Consider the following 21,991-nt stretch of genomic DNA (forward strand, 5'->3'; position numbering starts at 1 on the left):
AAGTCATAATCGAGCGGTTCATATAACATTACAATATATTCAGGCTCTGACTATTTGCTGGAAAAGAACCGCTTTCATTGAGCAGTCTGTAATTAAGTAAACCGCTAGCTTAATACTTTCTTAAATGCTCTCCAGCTAGAGGGCGTTCTGTGTAAGAAATAGCAAAAAAAAATCAACTACATCTTATTCATAAGTGTCAGGGTTAGTAGTTTATATAAAGTCAAACCTGCTTGATAGGTTTTAAAAGTAGTTTGATGGATGATTGCACTGCAACATTAACATCAAAGAAAATGTCAGCTGCACATGTAAGCTTGAGACCACGTTAAACTTGTTGAGCTGTGGTTCACACCAATTACCATTCACCAGGCACAGGAGTTTATAGAAAGCACTTGTGTTGCATATGTAGAGTCCAGTGGTGTAACTTCATGCAACTTCCCGGAGTTGGATATTATTTAGGGCAATTTCCTGCCTGAATTAATCCAGTTATGCTAGAGCTCTTTTTGGGAGGATTAAATACTACCATGCCCTCTAACCACATCCCTCACAGAAAACAGGAAAAGTAAATTATTCTAATAATCAATAATACTGTTAAACTGAGGTTAGGGTTGAAACTACAAACCTGTGTTATGTTGTTTGGGCTAATTTTGCACAAAAGCCTCTTTTATAACACACTGATCACTGTGTCTTGTATCTAAAATTGTCTTCTACAGTTTGCAATGTGACAGGAGGCATACACTTTGACCATGCAGCTTTTCCTGGGCTGTGTGAAGCCTCTAGTCCTGAGGACGACTGTCTCTTTGGCTGGCCTGAGGAATGACAGCTTTTACTTATGAAGTCCTGAAATGTCCCACCCCACAAATAGCTGACACTGTTTTACCTTTGGCTGACTTTGTAGGGAGGGAGAAGGGGAATAAGAAGGAGTGTGTAACATATAAGCAAAGTATTGTCCTCTCAAATCAGCTAGTTTGTGCCTCTGGTTTACTTTACCCCAGTGGTACATGTTTCCTCTTCAGGGAATCTGTGTGTTTATAGAGGGCTCATTCTGCAGGACCTAAATTAACCTTTTTGTATATTTTGCCAAAGCCTTGAATTTAACTTTGACCAATTTGTACATTTTCCTTCAGTTTCTTGGAAATTTGATCCAGGGACACCCCACAAGATAATACCCTGCAATTTGGTATGCACAGAGAGAGATAAAGCCCCTCTTGTATAGAAACCAGTTCAGTGGCATTTTCTTAAGTTGTGTGTGAGACAAATTGTCAACATAGTTTTGAAACTTGTCAGTCTATTTCAAGGCTTTACTGCAGGGTACTTTCTGCAGTTGGAGTAAATGTAAGGGATCCTGACAATCAACTTAAAAAATGAATTGTCTCTGCCTAGTTTCTTTCTATTGTGATTATCAACTACCTTTTTGTAGGTTATCTGAATTACCAATTCTGTCCCTTAAATCTATTACCAATTCTGTCCCTTAAATCTGAACACATTGGTTCATATTTATGCCATGTCAATTAGCTGAAGCTTGTGAGGCTGCATCCCCAGGCTCCTTGTGAATACACAAGTTAAACAAATACACTCCTCCTGTTTGGCATCTGGTTCTGTTCCTATTAAAACTTTCATAGAGTCCAATGAGGCCTTTCACCCCCCCCCCCCCCCCCCCCCCCCACACACACACACACACACTGCTTGATTACAACGATATTAGCAACACTGCTTGTAAAGGTTGAACTTCTGGTCATAGTTGCAGCAATTTCCTCTTTCAGGCTTCCTTCTAGATCAGTGGTTGGTTGAATCAAATTCAGCTTTCCATTCCTTATCTCTTATTTAGTTTAGTTTATGAAGAGGAAATATGGGGCAACAGTGTTTTACTATAAATGAGTCCACAGAGCTCTTCCTGATTTGATCATGTGGACTTAGCCATCAGAGTGAATTAAACTCAACCCTTTTCCCCTGTTTTTCTCAGGCTATTCCTTTGACATATGCCTTCAGGGATTTCCTCAGCAAATTGTCAATTTCTGAATCAAAGTAGAGAATTTAACCTACTCTTGAAATACTTAAAAGATCAAAGCTTCAGTATGTAGAATTTGGTCACTTGAATAACAACGTCATTTCTTGGGCTTAAAGTCAGTAGCATTTCTTCCAATGTTTATGGCATATGCTTGAAGTTGCGCAGTCAGTTAAGGGTAGGTTGTAGTGGTTTTTAGAGTGTGTATTTGGGAATGGGTGTGGGTATGTACAACAGCAGTATTGTTTAGTGTACTTTATTAGTACTGGCCACTGTCTGTAATAGAAAGTTAATATAAATAGACATTTTAATTTAGACAGTTGGGTTTTGGATGATTGCAGTGGCAGGTAAACAGGCATCATGCGGTTTACCATCATGATTTGTAGTGCTTCTGACAGTGCTGATCGTGTATTAGTAATTTTCCTCTCAGGTACTTATTTCTGTGCCACTATGTACAGTAATACAATACACACTTTCAGAGCCCCTTCTCCCAGCTTACAGTCAGTGCAGAAAATGTAAGAGTAGGAAGTACGCATTTTAGATCTCAACAGGTAGCCAGTAGTCAAGTTCATCTTGCAGGTACCCCACCCACTATTAAAGAAACAGTCAGGCTGATACAATATAAGCTGTATCTCTGCTGAGCAATACTGCCTATAGTTCGGAGGATGGCCCTACTACCCAACAGAGTTATTGTTTTGGTAACTTCCCCAGGGAAAGAGGACTTGTTATTATTACATGGCTCACACCACTATTTTCACCTCAGCGAGCACTGGATCATACTGGACAGATCCCACAGAAAAAAAAAAAAAAGTACAGCTTGCTCTCTGATTCCTGATTGGACTCTGGATCATTCGTGTTGGATCATCGAGTGCAAAGCTGGCCTGGAAACTTTATGCTCTCACTGTCAGTTTTGTACCAACCATATTTCCTTCCTGCTGTTTGAAACTCCCTTTAGCTGTTTTAGGAAATGTTCGGGACAATTATGTTCTAGGTCGTTCCTAGAGATCCCTAAGTCTTACCATTCAATAGTAGTGCTTATACCACATTTGTTTAGATTTTCTGGGTGGTGTGGTTGCAAGTCATGTGTGACATTTCTCATTGTACCTTTGAATAATGTGTGGAATGTCAGTCAGGTATGCAGAGGAAATGTAATAAGACACAGCTGACGTCAGGTTGCAAACTGGCATGGTGAGGGCAGGAAAGCCAAAGTGAGAGTCACTGCCATACGGCTGGTCTTAGCTTATGAAGGAGGGCATTGACACAACTGGCACATAATGACCTGCTCCATTAAAACGCTAATTCAAGGCCAAGCTAATCTGATAAGATATTGAGCAGGCTCTATGTACCTTTTACAGTGCATGCGCTTTACTGACCTTCCTTAGTTCTTTTTCACCACTGCCTTTTTTCTATTTTATGGGTTGACTGTGTGCTCATTATGTGAAGTATCAGTGTATTGGTAGCATTAGAGAATTGCATGGCTAATAGCCTTTTCATGAAATACTACAAACCTTCAACTCTAAATACCCTTTTTGTTTTTTTTTCATGGTCTTTCAACTACTCTAATAGTTTTCTAATAAGCATACTGAATTGGCTTTGTCTGTGTTCTCAGCGTACACTTGCTGTTCAGTGTTATTCCTCACTGTTTGGATGTTTATTTACTTCACAGAGATGCACAAGAGCAGGAGGAATGCAAACATTTCATAGTCTGATGTAAACTCCTGCAAAAGCAAACATGGTAGCCTTCACAAGTACTGAGGCCCAGACAGTATAGTCCCTAGTGAAGAAAGAACTCTAGTCATATCCTGTTCCAGCTCACCATGAGTTGTTTTGAGGAAACATGCTTACAGAAAACACTGGCTGCTTTTTTAAAGATCATGATTGTTTTGTCAATGTTTCTTCCCACAGAAGAAATCAAGTGGTTTTGCCTTTCATCACTGAGTAGATTCAATCCTTTACATCTTGAGATGTAAGTGATGGTTGTTCAGTAAATTAGCACCTAAACTGTTTTCATCCAGACATAAATTACTCAGTGAATCTTACACCTCAATGACAGACAAAACGCAGACACCAAATAGATTTTTGGTACTTGTGAAAACTTGACTAATTGGTGGGATAGTTATAAATGGCACTTGGTGGAATAGAAAGTGAACGTGATTTATGATTGCTTATGGATTTTCACAGCTCTTCATTCTCTAATCCTTTACACAGACCTATTAAAATGTTGAGCACTGTATCAGTAATCAACCATGGAAACAAATGGAAATCAGCAACCCAACGGACTCATGACATTTTCAGCTGGCAGCTGGATCGTCCTCATTTGATTTACACTAATGTGGTAACTTAATATATAGATTTGATTTAGCTATGGACACAAAACAAGCCAAATCTAGTTTTTTGCCACTGAAAATAGAAAAGCAAAAACAACAACTTTGATTATTCATTGTAATTTAAATGTAGTACAGCTAAGTAGTGTTCATAATTGATCATTTATTAATGACTTTGCCCCCTAAAAAACAAAACTAACAAACCAAAAAATAAAAAACACCCTCCCTGCTTGATATGCAGCCTTTATGTTGGTGCCAGACTGTTTAGCAGATTAGATGTTGGCCTGTGTTTTTCAAAGCCCTGGCACTGCTGCAGTGCTTCTCTTTGTGCTCTTTTGTGTGCTTCCTCCCGTTTGGATTGAAAGCATAGTGATGATGTCGTCCGTGAGGGTCAGCACAGTTGGGATGATGTGTGGCTTATCTTATTTGAGAGAAAAGATGAAAAGACAAATCTATGTTCAGCGTCTCATAAGAAGTTTTGCATTGACCCTGTGTGGCATCATGACTTACGGTTTTGGTCAGAACATCAAAACCCACGTAAAATACTGAAAAAGGATATCTGCAGATCTGGAAAATTATTCATTTTCATTATAAAAACACATTAGAAGTCACGAAAACATGTTGAAGTAAATTAATAGGATCTTAACTGCACTCTCTAGCCTGCTGTAAACTATATAGTCAGATGTTTTTGTATATGATTGTTGGTTGTCACAAGGTGATAATGTTTTTTTTTTTTTTTTTTTTTTTTTTTTTTTTGTCATAGCTATTATAACTCATGCTTCCCATCATACTTTCATGCCTTGCCCATTCTGACTATAAAAAGGGATTAAGTTGAGTTCTATGTTGTATTAAAAGGTCTTAAGTTTAACCCTGTGAATAGTCATGTAGCTTTATATGAGTAGCTGAGTTATATCTACCCTGAGCAGAACAACCTTGTGCTAATCTTTGAAGTAGTAAATACATATCAAAGAGCATTAGGTCTAAATTAATTCAGTCTAAACCAGCTCTGAGGCTGGACTTTTTTGTGCTTTTTGTGCCCCTTGACCTCACCTACTGCAAAGCCAACAACCTCCCCCTTTTCCAATTTGTGCGCACACATGTTCTCCAGCTTGTCCAGCCATCCCTGACGGCTGTCCGTTTGTTTGTGGGGAGGAATTTACACTCCACTGTGTACAGGGCAACTGGTTCCCTGTGGTCCGGCCCAGGCTGCTTCCCCATCACTGGCCCACCTCCAGAGGTTTGTTTGGTATTGGTGGTAGTGGTTGAAGGGGGTTGAGGGATATATTTACAGCTGAAGGGCTGTGGTGGGGGGCGGGGGGCACACGAGTACTGGATGCTGACATTCAGAGTTGAGCAAGGCCCAGCACACATTATCAGACTTTACCAGTCAGTTGATTGCACCCACTATAGCTGAAGGAAACAGGCCTTCAGATACTGTGTATGTTCACGATGATTACAGTGACCCTGACTGTCTATCAGTTACAAGGAAATTGCATTTTTATGGGATTATCATAGAGAGTAACAGATTGCGGTTAATCTCAGTCTCAGTTATATTAAATACATTTATGCTGTTCTGTTCTCTGTTTTTCTCATATAGCCTGAAGTTGTAATTATCTTGATTGAAAACAGTTAAATAAAAAGTGGTCACGTCTTCAGGGACAGCTTTAGTTTTTAATTAAAATCAGGGAGCTCCTTTTCTTTAATATAGCCCTCTTTTTTTAAAACCTCTATGCACAGCTGGCTTTGTAAAAACTCCAAACAATGAGCACTTTGTTAATATTTTGGCATTGCTAAGATGAGGCTATGGGAGGTTAGGAAAAGCTTACTGGAGGGGCGGACCGACTCTACTCATTCACTCACCAAATCTGCTGCCAGAAGAGAATGTGCTCCTAGCATTGCTTAGCGTCACAGTTACACCAGAGATTTTGTGGAAACAGCAATCTGTATGTGCGTGGCATTAACTAAGAGCATTTAAGGGGCAGTGAAATGACCTCACACGATGCAGGAACAACAGGAGTACCTCTCCTGGGGAGGATTTTACAAGCATGTACTCAGCCTTTCACACAATATTCTAAATGAAGATTAGCCCACTGATGTAGGATTAAATGTTAATCAGATTGCAATCTATGTTTTGTTTGCTGGTACATCAAAATATTAGTTGTGTATAAACTAGTATGGAATTCCCACTGTTGCTAGCTCACTGCACTGTTCTGCAAAGTCTCCCAAGCCTGAGAAATGAGGCAAGATTTAAGTTTCCAGGTCTTGAAAAGTTCAGAAGGAAAGTCACTCAACAGTTATATTTTCAGTTCTGATGCCAGTTGTGGTCAGAGAATCTTCTAGTTCTGACAAAGGTATAAAGTCCAAAAAAAAAAAAAAAAAAACTTTTCCAAACTGCATTAGGACCAAACTTTGTGGCCCTCTTTGGGATTAGCCTTCTCCTGAAGCTTTGTGGCTCCATTGCAGGAACATCTCCCTGGTGATATGTGCCTGGTTTAGCAGAGTCACTTGCCCCCAATCAGACCAGCTTTCTCAGGCAGGATTTAGGAAAGCTGATTCATAATTGATGAACAGACAGTTAAGCTGTGCCAAAGAGAAATCCGATGGACTGTCAAATCAGAACTCTGTTTAACCTTGTTGAACTTGAGAGGATTTTAAGGTATTGGATAAAAGTTGCATGCATTATCGTACAGGAGCCTTGGTTTCAGGGTTAAGGAAAGGCTGGCTTACACATGTGATTATGTACAACCCAACTCTACTATCACAGAAATAACCATTTACCACCTTGGATCAGGGCTGACGAACCTATGGAATTAAATCAGTTTCTGAAAATTGTGAAAAAGTGCCTGAACTGAAATTAACTGAAGTTTCCAGAGACTTTTTTTGTCCAACAAAAATTTTAAACACAACCTGCTTTCTTATGGTAATGTATTACTTGCAATGTTTTTATGTAAAATTTTTTAACAAATATTGCACAGTGGCACCTTTGCAAGACTACTTGTTTACTTATATTGTGAAAATATGACATATAGAAAAGTGTTTTTGAATTTCATTTTCTCTTTATGTCATGTAGATTGAAATAAAAGTTTGAATTATCCATGATTAAATAAAGAAAATTCAGTGGGCCTTACATGTGAGTATCACCTTCGACATGGAAAAAAATTATATTAAAGTGTTATTAATTTCTGTTTGTTTTAGGGAGTGGGGCCACTGCAGTGGTTCAAGCAGCCTACTGTGTACCGCGCAAGGAGAAGGTGGCCATTAAACGCATCAACCTTGAGAAGTGCCAGACTAGTATGGATGAACTCCTGGTAAGACACACACGACATGGTTTCTAAATATATGCTGCTGAGGTTGAAAACCTATCAAAGACTTTGACTAAGTGCTTTCACATTAAATTTTTCACAATTGTAAATTTGAAATCATGATCTGAATTTCAGACCCTATAAAAGAATATCTTTTATACCAAAAGACAGGAAGTAGCGCTGAAGATCTTTAGATTTTTTCGGGAGTGACAAGGATGGACAGGATTAGGCTCGAACACATCAGAGGGACCGCTCTGGTTGGCTGTTTTGGGGACAAAGTGAGAGGGGCCAGATTGAGATGGTCCAGACATGCAGAGGAGGGACAGTGAATACACTGGTAGAAAGATGATGAAAATGGAGCTACCAGACAGGAGGAAGACCAAGGAGGAGGTTTATGGATGTGGTGAAGGAGGACATGCAGGTAGTTGTGAAAGATGCAGGGGACAGGGTCAGATGGAAGCACATGGCTTGCTGTGGTGACCCCTAAAGGGAGCAGCTCAAAGTAGTAGTAGATAAAAGAATATCTTCACGTGATTGTTTTTCTGTACAAACAATAGTACACAGTATAATCACCACTGGACTACATACTCATTGAATTGTTTCACAAGTAGTCATATATTGACTCTTATAGGTAAATGTGTTTTGGTGCATCAGGTTCATGAACGTCTTGACACAACACTGTTTGAACTGGTAAATTGATGTACAAGGTAAGTGGTCCAAATGATCTCCATCCACAGTAAAGAAAGGGCTGAAAGGCTGTCCCATTAACAGGGAGCCGAAACTAATCTTTGCAAATGATCGATGTGTCACATAGCTTTTAGTGGATGTTCTCGAGTCAGATGCAACAAAAATAGAACTGTTTGGCCAAAATCGTCAAGGTTATGTATGGAAGACGAAGGATGAGGCTTGTAACCCAAATGACACCAACCAGCTGTGAACACAGAGGAGCATCATTTCAGGGGTTGTTATACAACAAGTGAGACCGGTGTAATGAAATGATGGCATCATGAAGAAGGAGAACTGTGTGTTTTTAATTTCATCTGAAAAGATAATCTTGGAAGCTTGAAGCTTAGATGCAAAATCAATCTTTGAGCAGGACAATGATCCTAAGCATAGCTCCGAAATGGTAACAACATGGCTAAAGGCCAGCAAACTATTTTGGAGTGGCCATCACAAAGCCTTGACCTTAATCCAATGGAACATTTGTGGGCTGAACTAAAAAAGCAGGTCCACAGTGGCCCACAAACCTGACTCATTTCTGCCAGAAGAAATGAGCCAAAATTTCTGCCGTGCAAAGCTTATGGAAGGTTACCCCCAGTGTTTGATTCAGGTCATACAATTTAAAGTTAGTCCCATTAAATATGTAAACCTTTAGAGCATAAAATAGTCAGAAAAAATATCTTGGGTTATTCTGACATTTCACATCATCAAAATAAATAGTTGGACTAACTGAACTTGGAGAATCATTTTATATTGAAATGAAATGTTCAGAATTGTGAAAAGTCGGGTCTGAATGGATTTAACCAAGGTACATGTAGACATCTGACCTCCACTGTAAATTACTTTGTGACCTTGTTACTTCTCGTGTTTGATCAAAGGGAGCTGCTTGCTTGTAGCACAAGACTTCACTTAGAGCTTTTTCTCTGGATGGAGTTAGTTCCACCTCTGCTTTTCATTACTGGTTTTCTCCTAGCCCTCCTCCAGTCATCACTGTCACTTCAAACACTATTCTGCTTGTTCTCTGAAGGAGAGTCCACTTACTGCCAGGAAACTATTAGACCACCACAGGACATCTTTCTGAAGGCTGTATTGTATCTTTTATACCTTCAATGAAATGTTGTACTACAGCTCGGGACATCATTTACTGTATGACGTGTGGTTTACAGTGTAGCTCAAGAGGTAGAGGGATTAAATCAAACCCCCCTGCACATTGAGATGATCTAGTGGCTGCTTGTGGCTTGTGTTCTGCCTCGTGATGTCTTGATCTTTTTCTAAAGATTCATAATCACTAAGGTTTTTTCTTATCTTTTTAATTGCTTAATTTTGTGTGTAAGCGTTACACTAGAACAGATGTCACCCTTCTTGGCTCTGGCTCAATGTATGGCAAATTGTAAGACACCCTTTTGTTCCAGAGAACCCAGACATAAGGCTTCTCAGATTTTGTCCCTGACACTAGGAAATGAACTGCTGCTAGAAATGGGATCTATTGATTTTTTTTAGTCGTCTTCTCACAACTTCATCCAAAAGTCTGTGGAAGTAACCAGTGGGAAATACAGTAAATATATCGTAAGCCTATATGTGTGCAGAGAGGATTATGGCTACAGACTACTGGCAGGTTTCTCACTACTCACTGGTAATGCTGAAGTGTAAAGGAACCCACCACCCCCCGTCCCCCGTCCCCACCCTCGATTTCTGGAGGATGAATCAGGGGAATGTTGCTCCCGGATTCTTGGAGCACGCGGTCACATGGAATACACTGAGGTTGGATTTCCTGCCTGTGGTTTCCTCGCAATTCCACAGCCTGCTGGGTACCCTCTTCAGCAGCAAGGAAGCATTAAATTGAACTCAGATTGTGTCTCTAAAGAGGCAGCTCTAAAAGAGGATGCTACAGGTTTTAAAGGAAGCAACAAGTCTTTAACTTGACCTGTGGAATTCTTTAAATGTCAATAAACTCATCTCTCATGTCTCCGTGGGCGGGTATGTGTAGTAGTTATTCCTGGCACAGCAGTCTGATGGACAGGTGCTTTTGAGTGACTCGAGTTGGATCAAATGATGAGGAGGTTTGTTTACAAGTTGACTGCACTCCATCTTAAATATCCTCTTGCATAACTGCAGAAGCTTTTACTTTGAATTATTTACGATAAGAAATAAGCGGTTGATTAATTAGTCAACAGAAGAGTCAACTGAATACCTTGTCCACTATAATAATTTTGGACTGTTGGTTGAAGTTTAGCTGAAGTGTTAATTGATTTTTTTCACTATTTTCTGTGTCTGAAGTTGACCTTTTAGGAAGTTTTCTAATCAATTGCACAGCAGCAGCTTCTCTGTTCCTCATTAGTCTTGTGTGTCTGTGTGTGTGGTAGTGAGATTGGGTCATAGTGCGTGAGGCTCTGAGTAACCGACAGTGACGTAACATTGCTTCTATAGTGGCTTCTCTGTGTGTGTGCCATCAGTGCGATTCTGTGGCACCAGTTTGCGACCCAGCACTGTACTCACTTTGTGACAATAGGTCATTTTATTTATTTTTATTTGCTCACTTTCAAGGTCTCCAGCCACAACGACCATGTAAAATTTAGTCAAAATTCAACAATAACCTTTTAGCTAGGTCCAGGTGATCTAGCCAGAAGATCATATATGATATGATGAGGTAGAATGGCAATTCACAATCTAAACCACATTTTGTCTTCTCTTGTATAGTGAAGTCTTATTCTAGTTTTCCTTTGGTTTGTGGCAGTTTAGGCTGCGTATTAGGAATGCGCCATCTAAGGCACCTCACGATTCGATTTGATTATGATTCAAGATGCTACGATTCGATCAATCAACGATTATCACGATAATAATTATTATAATGATTATTACGATTTTTACAATTTTCGATGTATCTTTTTTCCCTTTTCAGTATTTTTTCTCCCTCTGTGGCTACTTCATACTTTTAAATAAAGTAGACTTGTCAGTATCTATAAATTAAAATAATCAAAGAAATTTGCTTCAGTTATCTTTTTTGTGTCAAACCACTGAATGATCCAACATATTTTCCACCAGGGAACCAACAGGAAAAAGGTAGCAGTGACATATACAGCAAAAGCTGATGTTATTCAAAACACATTTCCTGTATTAAAAGCAATACTTTTCAAAAATATATATTTCTCTATAAACAGTACAAAAAAACTTTGGTGGAAAGAAGTCCACATTTTTTTAGGAAAACAAATAACAAAGTGTCTTTAGATATAAATGAGACTTATATCAATCAAAAATGGTTTTCACAGATTTCTGTACTTGTCTAACTAAAAAAAATAATAATAATTGCATATTTTGTTTTTCTGGCCCCTCAAAAGATCCCCAGAAACCCACTCAAACTCACATTTCCCACACACATGCTTCTGTAGAAAACTGTATAAAACAGCTAATTCAATCTGAACCAACACAAGTGCTAGTTTATGCAGTCATAAGAAATGATATCCAAACAAATTCCTCAATGAGCAGCAGAAATCCCACATCAAACAAAATATTTCGCGATCTACAATCAAAGCATTCATCACATGTCGGAGCTACATGCTTACCTCAGTGATTTCTCATTGTACAGTTTGGGAACTGCTTTTTGGGCAAAATACTTAAGGTTCGGAAATTTGTATCTGCCCCCCCAGCGAACGCATCAGAGCACGACAGCCCTGCTCCCAAACACTAACTTTTAAACCCGATGGGTGAATCTCACGCTCTGTAACTATAACCAAACAGTTAAGAGTTGGTTTTACTGCGTTCCCCTGGACCGTTCCTTAAGGCGTCCGGGTGGCATGCGCCACTTTTCTTTTTCTTCTGCACTGTGGTTGTGTTCCTGTCGTTTAGTAATTATGAAAAATAATCATTTTTGAACATTTATGAATCATTATTGAATCGTCACGTGTTGCATCACAATGAATCTAATAATCGAAGTATTGGCACACCCCAACTGTGTATGATTGTTTTTTGTTGTTGTCGCACCAGCACTTTTGCATCATTTTGGACCAAAGATTATTGCAATATTTTGATACCATGTAGATGCAGGAAAACTCGACATTTTGTCACTATAAATCTGTGACAGTTACGATATTTCCATTAATTAGCAAGACCATGGGTTGTGCTGTGCTAGCAATGTTAATGGTACAAACCCATGGTTTAGTACATCGCCAACGCACATTCTGTAGACTGCTGTAATTACACTGATGAATGGACCGTCTAAAACAAATGCTAGCTGTATGGGAGGTTTTGAAAGTACTGTTGTTGTTTTGGTTTTTTTTTTAATAGTATGATCTGCATGATCCCTCTGACAACTAGATCATATGACAAATTGAGATTGCCCAGCCCTACTTTCAACAAATTTTAATTCTCCCCATTTTTTTTTTTTTTTTTTTTTTTTTTTTGGGGGGGGGGGGTACCCCATGACACAGAGTCTCTCTAACAGATGTTTTTTGGCAGGTAGGGGAGTTTAATCGATGTTTACAAGTGTAATTACCAATCGCTGATGAGATTCAGTCAGATATGACTCCACTACTCAACACAGAGGCTTAGAAAAGTGTCTTCTTTTTCCACAAGCCTGAAATGGCATCAGGTTATCTAGACTTAAATTTATTCTTTTGATTTTGGCTGAAAGGAGAGAGCTGCAGAAGAAAGGTGTGTATTTTCAAATTCTAGTGTTTTTGTCCCCGTACAACTTCTCACAGAAGAATCCAGAATTTCTAAAGATGCCAAATGTTGTTCATTTCAGGTATAATTGACAAAAGATGTAGCACTGTAAGTCAGTTTTCAGTGTGTGAGCAGTGATTGCTACAAGTTTCCATATCCCTTGAGAAATTTGCATGTTCACAGTTGTTTCCAAAGTATTTTTGATGACAGTATTTTTGACACTCCCTACGTTCAGATTTTAGGCAAGTGCAGGGAAACTTTTTGCTTTAAGTAGATGACTCCTGACAGTATTAAACTCTGGGCTGGGATCGTTCTATGCAGTGAAACTGTAAGATTACAGTGAAAGAATGTGGAAAAAAAAGTCTGGATTTTGAGTATGTCACATTTATGTCACAGTGAAAAGGTTGTTTTAGAGCATCTAGCTTCCGCTATTTCACACACTTTTGGTAAATGTAAGGGAAGTGAAAGTCTCAGAACTAAGGCGGCTCTCTGTATGAACTGGCGATAGAGAGGCAGTTTTATTAAACAGGTGGAACAATCAGATGAATGGATGCACAGCCTAATGTTAATGATTATTAGATTAAGTATTTCAACATACAAATGTGGGAGGCATTGACCTCACAGCCTCTTTGTTCTTTTGTGGCTTTCATCATAGTGTGGCCTTGGATACTGAAACCATTTGTGTTGCAGGGTAGTGTGTCTGTTGTGGTTTGCAGGTTGGATGCATTGAATAAAACTGCACTGAATGCCTGTGTCTTAGGATGAGGTCATTGCAACACCCACCATGGCACACAAAGGCTGCAAGAAAGACAAGAAAAATCTAATTTCTGTCTTCTACTCAAATCTTAGGCTGAAGTTAATGGGTAATGCATGTCTGTTTATTGTATGTAAAGTCATTAATATGCTTGCTTTTCCATGCATATATTAGGTCCTTTGAAATTTGCAGAATAAAAGGATATACATGTATAGAAGTTCTGGAAACTTGAGTAGAGGAACACACAAAGCGAACTTGTCAAAATGGGGCTAGGTAAAAGGTTTATGAGTGTTTTTAATTGGTTTTGTGAACTGGTTAGACAAGCTTTGTCCCTTGTAAAATCACCATGCAAATAAACGTTAAAGTACAGTAATATTTTACTCTCCTGTTCCACATGTTTGGTTAGCTGGTTTCTATAAAAAGCAAAGGTAAATTTATTTTAATTTAATAGTACTTTCTAAAAAAAATGTATATACACAATTAACAAGAATTAGTCTAGCAGAGAGGCTGTATGACACTTATTCATGTCATCAAGCTAAATATTTGTAGGTTTTCAAATTGTTTGCAAAATATTTTTACATAGGAAAATGTAATATTAAATGTCAAAGGTCACACAGGTGATGAGCGCATTAGTGGATATGAGCAATGAGAACATTTCCAGTGTTTTTGTTATGGCATAGGTTTACAATGACCTAATCCCCACAACAAAGAGTCTCTCTGATTCTCACATTGTCTCCTGGAAAAGATGGAAAACCAGCCAACAGCCAGAGCACCATGTCCTCACCGTTATCCCATTGTCTTGCTTTTCTGGGGTTACCCTGGCCTACAGAGCTGTGGTGACCTGCCTCTTCCACCGTGCTGAGAGCAGAGGGAGGGGGTTAGGCTCCACTGAAGCCAGTTAGCAGCCAACAGGCTATATCATTATTGTTCTCTCTCAGCCTGTAGTGTCCAGAGAAAGAATGATACAAGAGACAACCCACCGAGCTCGCCGTCTGGCCCGACAGACTGGAAGTTATTAGATAGCTTGATAATCAAAAACGGCTTTAGCACCAAAGTGGGCTGGTATGTGGGCTCACCTGTTGCGTGATTGTTGATGACAATTGTAGTCCGTCCTAATGTTCTTCAGACACTTCATTGTGCTATTGTCTTATTATTTGTTTAAACATGCCTGTGCTTTACCGGACATGGTCCAGTGACTATGCACAGCCTGTATCCACCCTTATTATGACTCAGTCTGAATTCTTTGCCCCTTTTGTCAAGTGCTCAGTAATAGTATTGTAATGTCACCTACCTGTCTGCCTGCCCTTGCCTGTCTTGGTGGAGGCGCTTCCTGAAGGCCCGGGGCTCAATAGTGATGACGCTGCAGCAGAGGCATAGTGCTGGTAATGTGCATTGTGTAAGCTAAGCATTTATGCTGATGAGACATCAGCCTTTGATTGCTTACTGTTTGACCCACAAGCATCTATGTATCGATCCCTTTGCCTTTAACAAATGCAGTCTCTTGAGTGTTGAAGTCTTTCCACTGACAGTCTTGTGATGCCTCTGCACAGCACTCAATTGCTGTCTTAAATAAATGAAACTTTGGGAATTACTTTTATTGTGGTGAAACTAACCATCAAATGAAATGTCTGATATTGATTTCACTCATGGGTTCCATAAACAGAGAAATTTTAAGGGTCCCTTGGACATAGTTAATATAGGCATGACTGTTGCTTTTGTGGAATGCTTTGAATTTTGGGAGCAAAGGGAGCAATGAGCATGGATTTGCCTTCACAGTGAGTGTCAAGAGATCTGATATTCAGTTTGATAAATCTAGCACATATAAGTACCTGTCTGAACAGTTTTCTGCTGACAATAATAATTCCACAGTGTGTTTGCAATAAGTTATATTTTTCTAGAATTCCAGTAACAGGTTTAATTTGTAGTGTTTGGGTCCACAAACAAACACAGAACCTGTGTGAATCAATCACTACTCCACCACTATCTCTTCTAGACTTTCTTTTTCTTACCATCTGTGGTTCTTATGCCTCTGCTAGACTTTCTTTTTCTTACCAAGCTTGTCTATCCTCAAATGACTTTGGAACTGGTGCTGAAGTGATGGATTAGACTTCTGTGCCAGCATTACCTCAGCTTCCCTGCATTCCCAGCAAATACACAAACACACAGGAAAAGAGAGCTCTACTGCTAAATAAAAGGCTGAGTACTGGTTGTTTTTTGCTTCTGCATAGATATGCATTATATTGACCTAGCCTATTTCTCTTCTGACGTCATTACGATCTTTAGTATTGCACTAAATTTCAAGATTAGCTGCAGTGTTATGGGCATAGGCATTTATTATGCTGGCACTGAGTTAATTTCTTTCAGGCTTTTACACATTTTAGAGTGGGGGCTAAAAAACACTGGTAAACTGCTGCATTTTTTACAAGTGTGGTTGCTTAGAGCTTCTGAAGCAAAAATAATATAAAATGAGTCCAGTACAATTGCATTAGCTTTCCAAGTGATGTGACAAAGTGCTCACACCAGGATTATTAGGTTGATGACAAATAAATAGTATTAATTACTGTCTGTGAACTCTGGAGCTCTGATTAATTTTCCCTGTCTGTGTTGTTTTTTTTTTTTCCTCTAACAGAAAGAGATTCAGGCCATGAGCCAGTGCCACCACCCTAACATCGTGTCTTACTACACCTCATTTGTGGTAAAGGATGAGCTGTGGCTGGTCATGAAGCTGCTCAGTGGTGGTAAGTGCAGAAGTCTTCAAAGGCATGCTCTTTTGGCTCTCTCACACAGTTCTCAACCTCTAAATAAATAAATATCTTCATCAGAGTTAGAATCCAGAATGCTGTAGTTAACAAGAAAAAAAAAAACAGGAGGCTAAATTAAGAGGCCTTAAGTTGCACTGATGTTGATATTTGTTGTCATATCATGGGGGGCATCATTTTTTGCAGCATCCCTCATGATAAAAGGGGGGAAGTTGAACAAATGGGGCTACTTGCTGCCTATGATTGTAGGGAATGTGACAGCGCTGATCCTCATTGTGTCCTGTATGAGCTGCAGCTCTTTCCGGGCTTTAACTCAGTACAGTGCAGAGGCTAATAACAGGGCAGAGGTAATAACAGCCCACAGGCCAGCGTCATGGCATCCATGTGGCAGTCCTGCAATTAAGTAGTGAGAGGAGCACGAAGAAGAGGCCACCATGGAGAAAAAGACCTTATAAAGTCATGTTCATTTAAAATATCTTCAATATCTTATAAAAATAAAAGTATCACTCAGATAGGACATATTTGTTTTGCCAAATCAACCTGTAGGCATGTCAATAAGTTCTACATGAAGGTAGGTCTTTAAAGCAGACTTATAAGGGCTCCAATCGAACAGCAGGGAGGTTATGGCTTCTGGTGCCAAAAATCTGACAAGATGACTTCAGTTGCACTGCAGTGAGAAACGCAAGCCTCATTAGAGTAATGGTCATCTGTTTACAAAGTGGCAAAAAATTGCCACTTGTCTCAATCTCAATTCTGCTTTCACTCTCAGACACTTAATTATACAAGCACAAGGGTACACAGAAACCCACTAAACACTCACACACACTATTAATACCGTCCCCTGCTTCTCTCAGGCCTTCTTGTGTAAACAGCGTCCCACTGTAACGGATGGTGCCCAGGTGGCATGCCTCGCTCCCTCAGATACACTCAAGTCATGAGCCGCTTGGCAGCCGCCCTGCAGCTGTGCCCGGGGCACCGTGCCCGCCAAGCGACGCTCAAGCAGGCGGCCAGCCTCACAGCAGGAACACACACCACTTAAGATGGCCTCACTATCCCCCTTATCCTAGTTAAACAGAGGCCCTTGATGTTGAGTTTTATTGTGCAGAGTAATTAAATGATGGCCATGGCGACATCTACCATGGAGACAAGCCTCAAATGAGCTTGGGTTTATAGACCATCACTCCACAGGCCAGAGCAAATCGGCCCTGAGGAAGGCCAGCTCCTGTCTGCTCCTCTGGCTCGATGGAGCATAAGAAACTGTGCAGCCTGTGGTGTGTTTTCTAGCTTTGAAAGATGTCTAATAGCTTGACAGTTGATCTGACACAGCCCAGGCATGTTTTTATGCTGACAGTTTTTGTTTGTAAAGTGCTATATATGTGAGCAGAGCTATTCTTAACCTCCTAAGACCCAGGAAATGTCAGCAAAGTACAAGCTTTTTTTTGTTTTTTTATTAAATAAGTGCCTATATTGGAAACATCATGATGTGACAGTTTTTTCAGATGCAGTTTTTAAAATTTTTATGGAATGTCCTCTGTGGTGGACAGTTTTCTTTTCTTTTCTTTTCTTTTCTTTCTTTTCCTTTTTTTTTTTTTTTTTTGTATAAAGTTGTGAAACTCTTGTCCACAAATGTGGACAGAAAACTCATAGCTGGGTCTTAGGAGGCAAAGATAGAAAAGAATGTTGTTAGATCACCTAAGTGTGTTTTTCTAGAAATGTTTACCCATCTTTGACAGTTACATACTACTTTTAGATGTCTTTTATCCTTATTGCCATCATTAAATTAGCCACCAAACACTTTTTACTCATGAATGCTGCTCTTGTTTTTGAAGCATAAGTCATTTTTTTAGTGGTGCGTCACCAGTGGTGCGCAGTTCTACTAATGAATTTCACGCCTCTTTATGACTGTTCACTATCCATTACTATGTGCCATGTGATAAAATGGTATGTTCCAGTCTTCTTAATTGATTATATGCATTCAAATATTGTGACCAAAAGCATACTGGATTTTTTTTGCACCAAGCAATTAACAGAGTCAATGCCAAGATGTGAATGGACATGTAGACAAAACAGATGCAAGTAATTAAGATTACATTGATTATATTGGTCTTCAGTATTAGGCCAATATCAGCCAGGTTGTCTCATATTGGCTTTTGGCAAATAAGATGCCATTTGACAGATGGAAGCCCTGATGGCAGACCTTAAATACTTTAATACATTTTTTTCTTTTTTTCTTTCTCACTTTCCATGGCATGAAATAGGAAAATAAATTACAAGTCAGAAGAGAAAATCTGTGTTCATAAATATCAACCAAGAATTTCACAATCAGTGCCTCCATAGTGAATATATGTATGTCTGTGCAATTAACATCACGAAAAATGCAGAAAAAGCATACAAACTTAGCATTGCTGTCTGTGGGCATGCAGAGAGCTCTATGATTCAGTCACACAGAAACTGAAAATGGAGAGGGAAGGAGTGCTTTGTGATTTCTAAAAATGTACTGTTTGTAACAAAATGTATTTTGATCCTAGCTATTGCTTGTACTGTAGTACAAATCAAATCAGCACTAGTTTTAGCTGCCTTCCCTTCCAAGAAGAGTACGTACTCTTATTGGTTGTTAAAGGCAAATACTCACTAGTAGGGAAATACTTCAAAAACACTTAAGTGATTTTACCATGTTGAAAATTGGCTTTGCATCAAATGTCTGTAATTAGCTCTATGCTACTGCTGTTTGGTTGCCATATGGCACATTAAAACAACTGTCGCACTTGCATTCCGCTGGCATACATTATTCCCAAGCAGCAATAATGGCATACATCAAAGAATTTACAAGTACTAGGACAAAAATTTTTGTGACTCTTTGAATTCCTATATCGCTGATCATAACGTAATGTTTTTAAAGGTTCAAGTGCCTAGTACACCTTCCTCGACCTCATGTGGCATGTTTTTATAGCCATAAAAGAAGAAGTAATAAAAGGCTTACAACCCTCTCTAACAAACTCATTCAAGGCCAAACTTGTAGTGCTGAGGGAGGTGCCCTGTATTCTCAGGGCTTTTCAGGAAATTCCTGTTCAGAACGTGGCACCTGAACACCTGTTTCATTAAACCACTGCATAACCTGTCAGTGACTGAATTCTCTTCAGCGAGACATCCGCTGAAACCCACAGGGACAGAATATGAGTCATGCCATAGCAAGTAAAGGAATGTCTTCCCCGGAGATTAATGCGCTGCCTTTGACACAATCACCACTTTGAGCTCGCCTGAACGCCACTCTGGGTTTACCCAACTAATAGCAGGTTGTTTGATTAAATTCATTGTTTGATTAAAGTTCAGCATGAAAAGACTGTGTAAAATCAATGGATTTGTTGGATCATGATGTAGTCATCAGATTTCGCCACAGTGCTCCTCATTCTCAGAATACAGTTTTAACATGGAAATAAATGGTTGATCGGGCAGTGGAAACCTCCCAAAGTCTCAGTCAACACTACTCTCTTCTCCACCACCCATGCCTTACCTCAGCCCCCATGCCCCACCCCAACTCTCCTCCTCCTTCTGTAACTTTGCTTGGCATTCCCCGTTGGCCTTTAGCACAGTTGGCAAGGACTTTCATCTTCTTCGTCCGCTGCCTCCTCCTCCTCTTCCACCTCCTCCTCGCTGCTCTTTTGCCCTCTCATATACTGCTTTAGTCTCAAACCTTATCTGCCCTGTAAAACAGAAAAGCTGCAAAGGTGATGAAAGCTGTTTTTTCATGAAGTAGAGTTTGGTAGAGTTATTGTGAAGTTATGCTGACTTTTACACCTTCAGAGATTTTGCTCAAAATCCTCAGAAAGTGAGAGATTTGTTTAATCAAGCCTATACCTTAAATGATGACTTGACGTTTTCCTCAGTTTTTGCATGCTCCACAATACACTCTGCTCTTGGGACTTAATATATTCCCTGTGATTTGTGTAAACTCCTCCGAGGACTTGGACCAAGCTGTTCAAATCAGGCCAACAGGTATCATTTGTCTTGGAAAGTGTAGTCTTTCCCATGCAAAATGAACCTTGGGATTGTTAACTTCTCAGAAGGTGTCAGTGTGTCGTAACAGACTAATGAGGCATGAAGAGTTCAATCAAACGGATTAAAATGCAGCTGACAGGGTTGGCATTTTGTGATCCTCCAGCGCTTACATCAGGTGGTGTGTATGTGTTTGCACTTGGGGATCTTCTCTCCTGAATGCCACCTCAGCTTTGATCTGCTAAACTATTCACCATACGCTCTTCCCCTTTTGTTTCCCTCAATTTTCGGTAGTGTTTTTCCTGTCCATTAAAGCTGCTTAGATGATGTAGAAAGCACTCTGTCTTCAGGAAAACTGCCGTCACTTTTCATATCCAGTTGAGTGAGCATGGACTTTGTTTTGTGCAGGGGCTGCTTGGTCACTTTCTTGTATAATCACACCATTTGTTCGCTCATTAGAACTACATCTCCTCCCTCCTTCAAGATGTGAAGCTGTATTCAACAACGCCCTCCTTCCTTCACCGCCTTCCTCATTGTCACCTGTCACTTCTTGTCATTCACCCCCCCTCCCTCCAGTCATTTCAGACTCTGAGATGAACGGCAGACCAAGCACAGAAACCTTTAGTGAAGAGGGAAACGCATGTATGTTTGGAGGGGGGAGAAAAATCAAACTGGCTGCCTTTTCTCAATGAGCTTCAAAGAGCTGTCACATCAGAGAAGCGAGCCTGCACTCTTCGTACACTCTCGTCTGTCTGCCTGCAAATTCACTCACTCAACATGGTCACATATACACATACGCTATCTCACACACTCAGACACACATCAAGGCTTCTTTCCCCGGCCGTCCTCATCTGTCCCCTCTTTGAATGCCTCGGTCTCTCTCCCTCACTGCTGAATCACATTTTCTGCTGTGCATCGTCACTACAAAAGGAACCCGTTGAACCCACCGTCTCTCTCCCTCACTGTCCCTTCACACTGTCTTAGACTCTGTGCAATAACACTTTCTAGTCTCAGGTGGCCTGTCATCACCGGCTCCTCTGGGTAATGCAGTGAGCGCTTGACTGAGTGCCGCAGGCGAGGGCATCCTGAAGTGATTGAGCAAATAAATATCTTTGCACTCTCAGTCTGGCACAGTTGCTCAAATGCAATCAATTTAGTCCTGGAATTGTGTAGCAGACAGTGTTTCGGGACCTTGAAAAGGCCATTTCCAGCTTTTGTTTGCAAGTGCAGCTCTGTGTGTGTGTAGCTGAGGGGGTGTTTGAGCAAAAGAAGGAGGAACAGATAGGCAGTGTGGCAGGGTGATGTTTGTGTATCGCCACAGCACAATACAGCTTGTCAGGCAAGTGGCATTCTTTTTGCTTCTCCGCTTTGTCCTCATTCACCAGTGTTGTCCAATTTTCTGTCATACAGAATGCAAATACTTCATCTCCTTTCAGAGAGATGTTCTGTCTTCTGTGAAAAGTCCCCCAAAAGAAGTC

General features: G+C 40.0%; 1 protein-coding gene across 2 annotated transcripts in view; it reads left to right on the top strand.

Annotated features, from left to right (window-relative positions):
* oxsr1b (oxidative stress responsive kinase 1b) overlaps positions 1 to 21,991 on the top strand; it is a 45,184-nt gene that overhangs the window by 676 nt on the left and 22,517 nt on the right. For both annotated transcript variants that reach the window (XM_030122878.1, XM_030122879.1), the window contains exons 2-3: positions 7,522 to 7,634; positions 16,391 to 16,499. In XM_030122878.1, coding sequence (XP_029978738.1) covers positions 7,522 to 7,634; positions 16,391 to 16,499 — 222 coding nt within the window. The remainder of the gene's footprint in view (positions 1 to 7,521; positions 7,635 to 16,390; positions 16,500 to 21,991) is intronic.

Source organism: Sphaeramia orbicularis, chromosome 20 (assembly GCF_902148855.1).
Source record: "Sphaeramia orbicularis chromosome 20, fSphaOr1.1, whole genome shotgun sequence".
Taxonomy (NCBI): Eukaryota; Metazoa; Chordata; class Actinopteri; order Kurtiformes; family Apogonidae; genus Sphaeramia; species Sphaeramia orbicularis.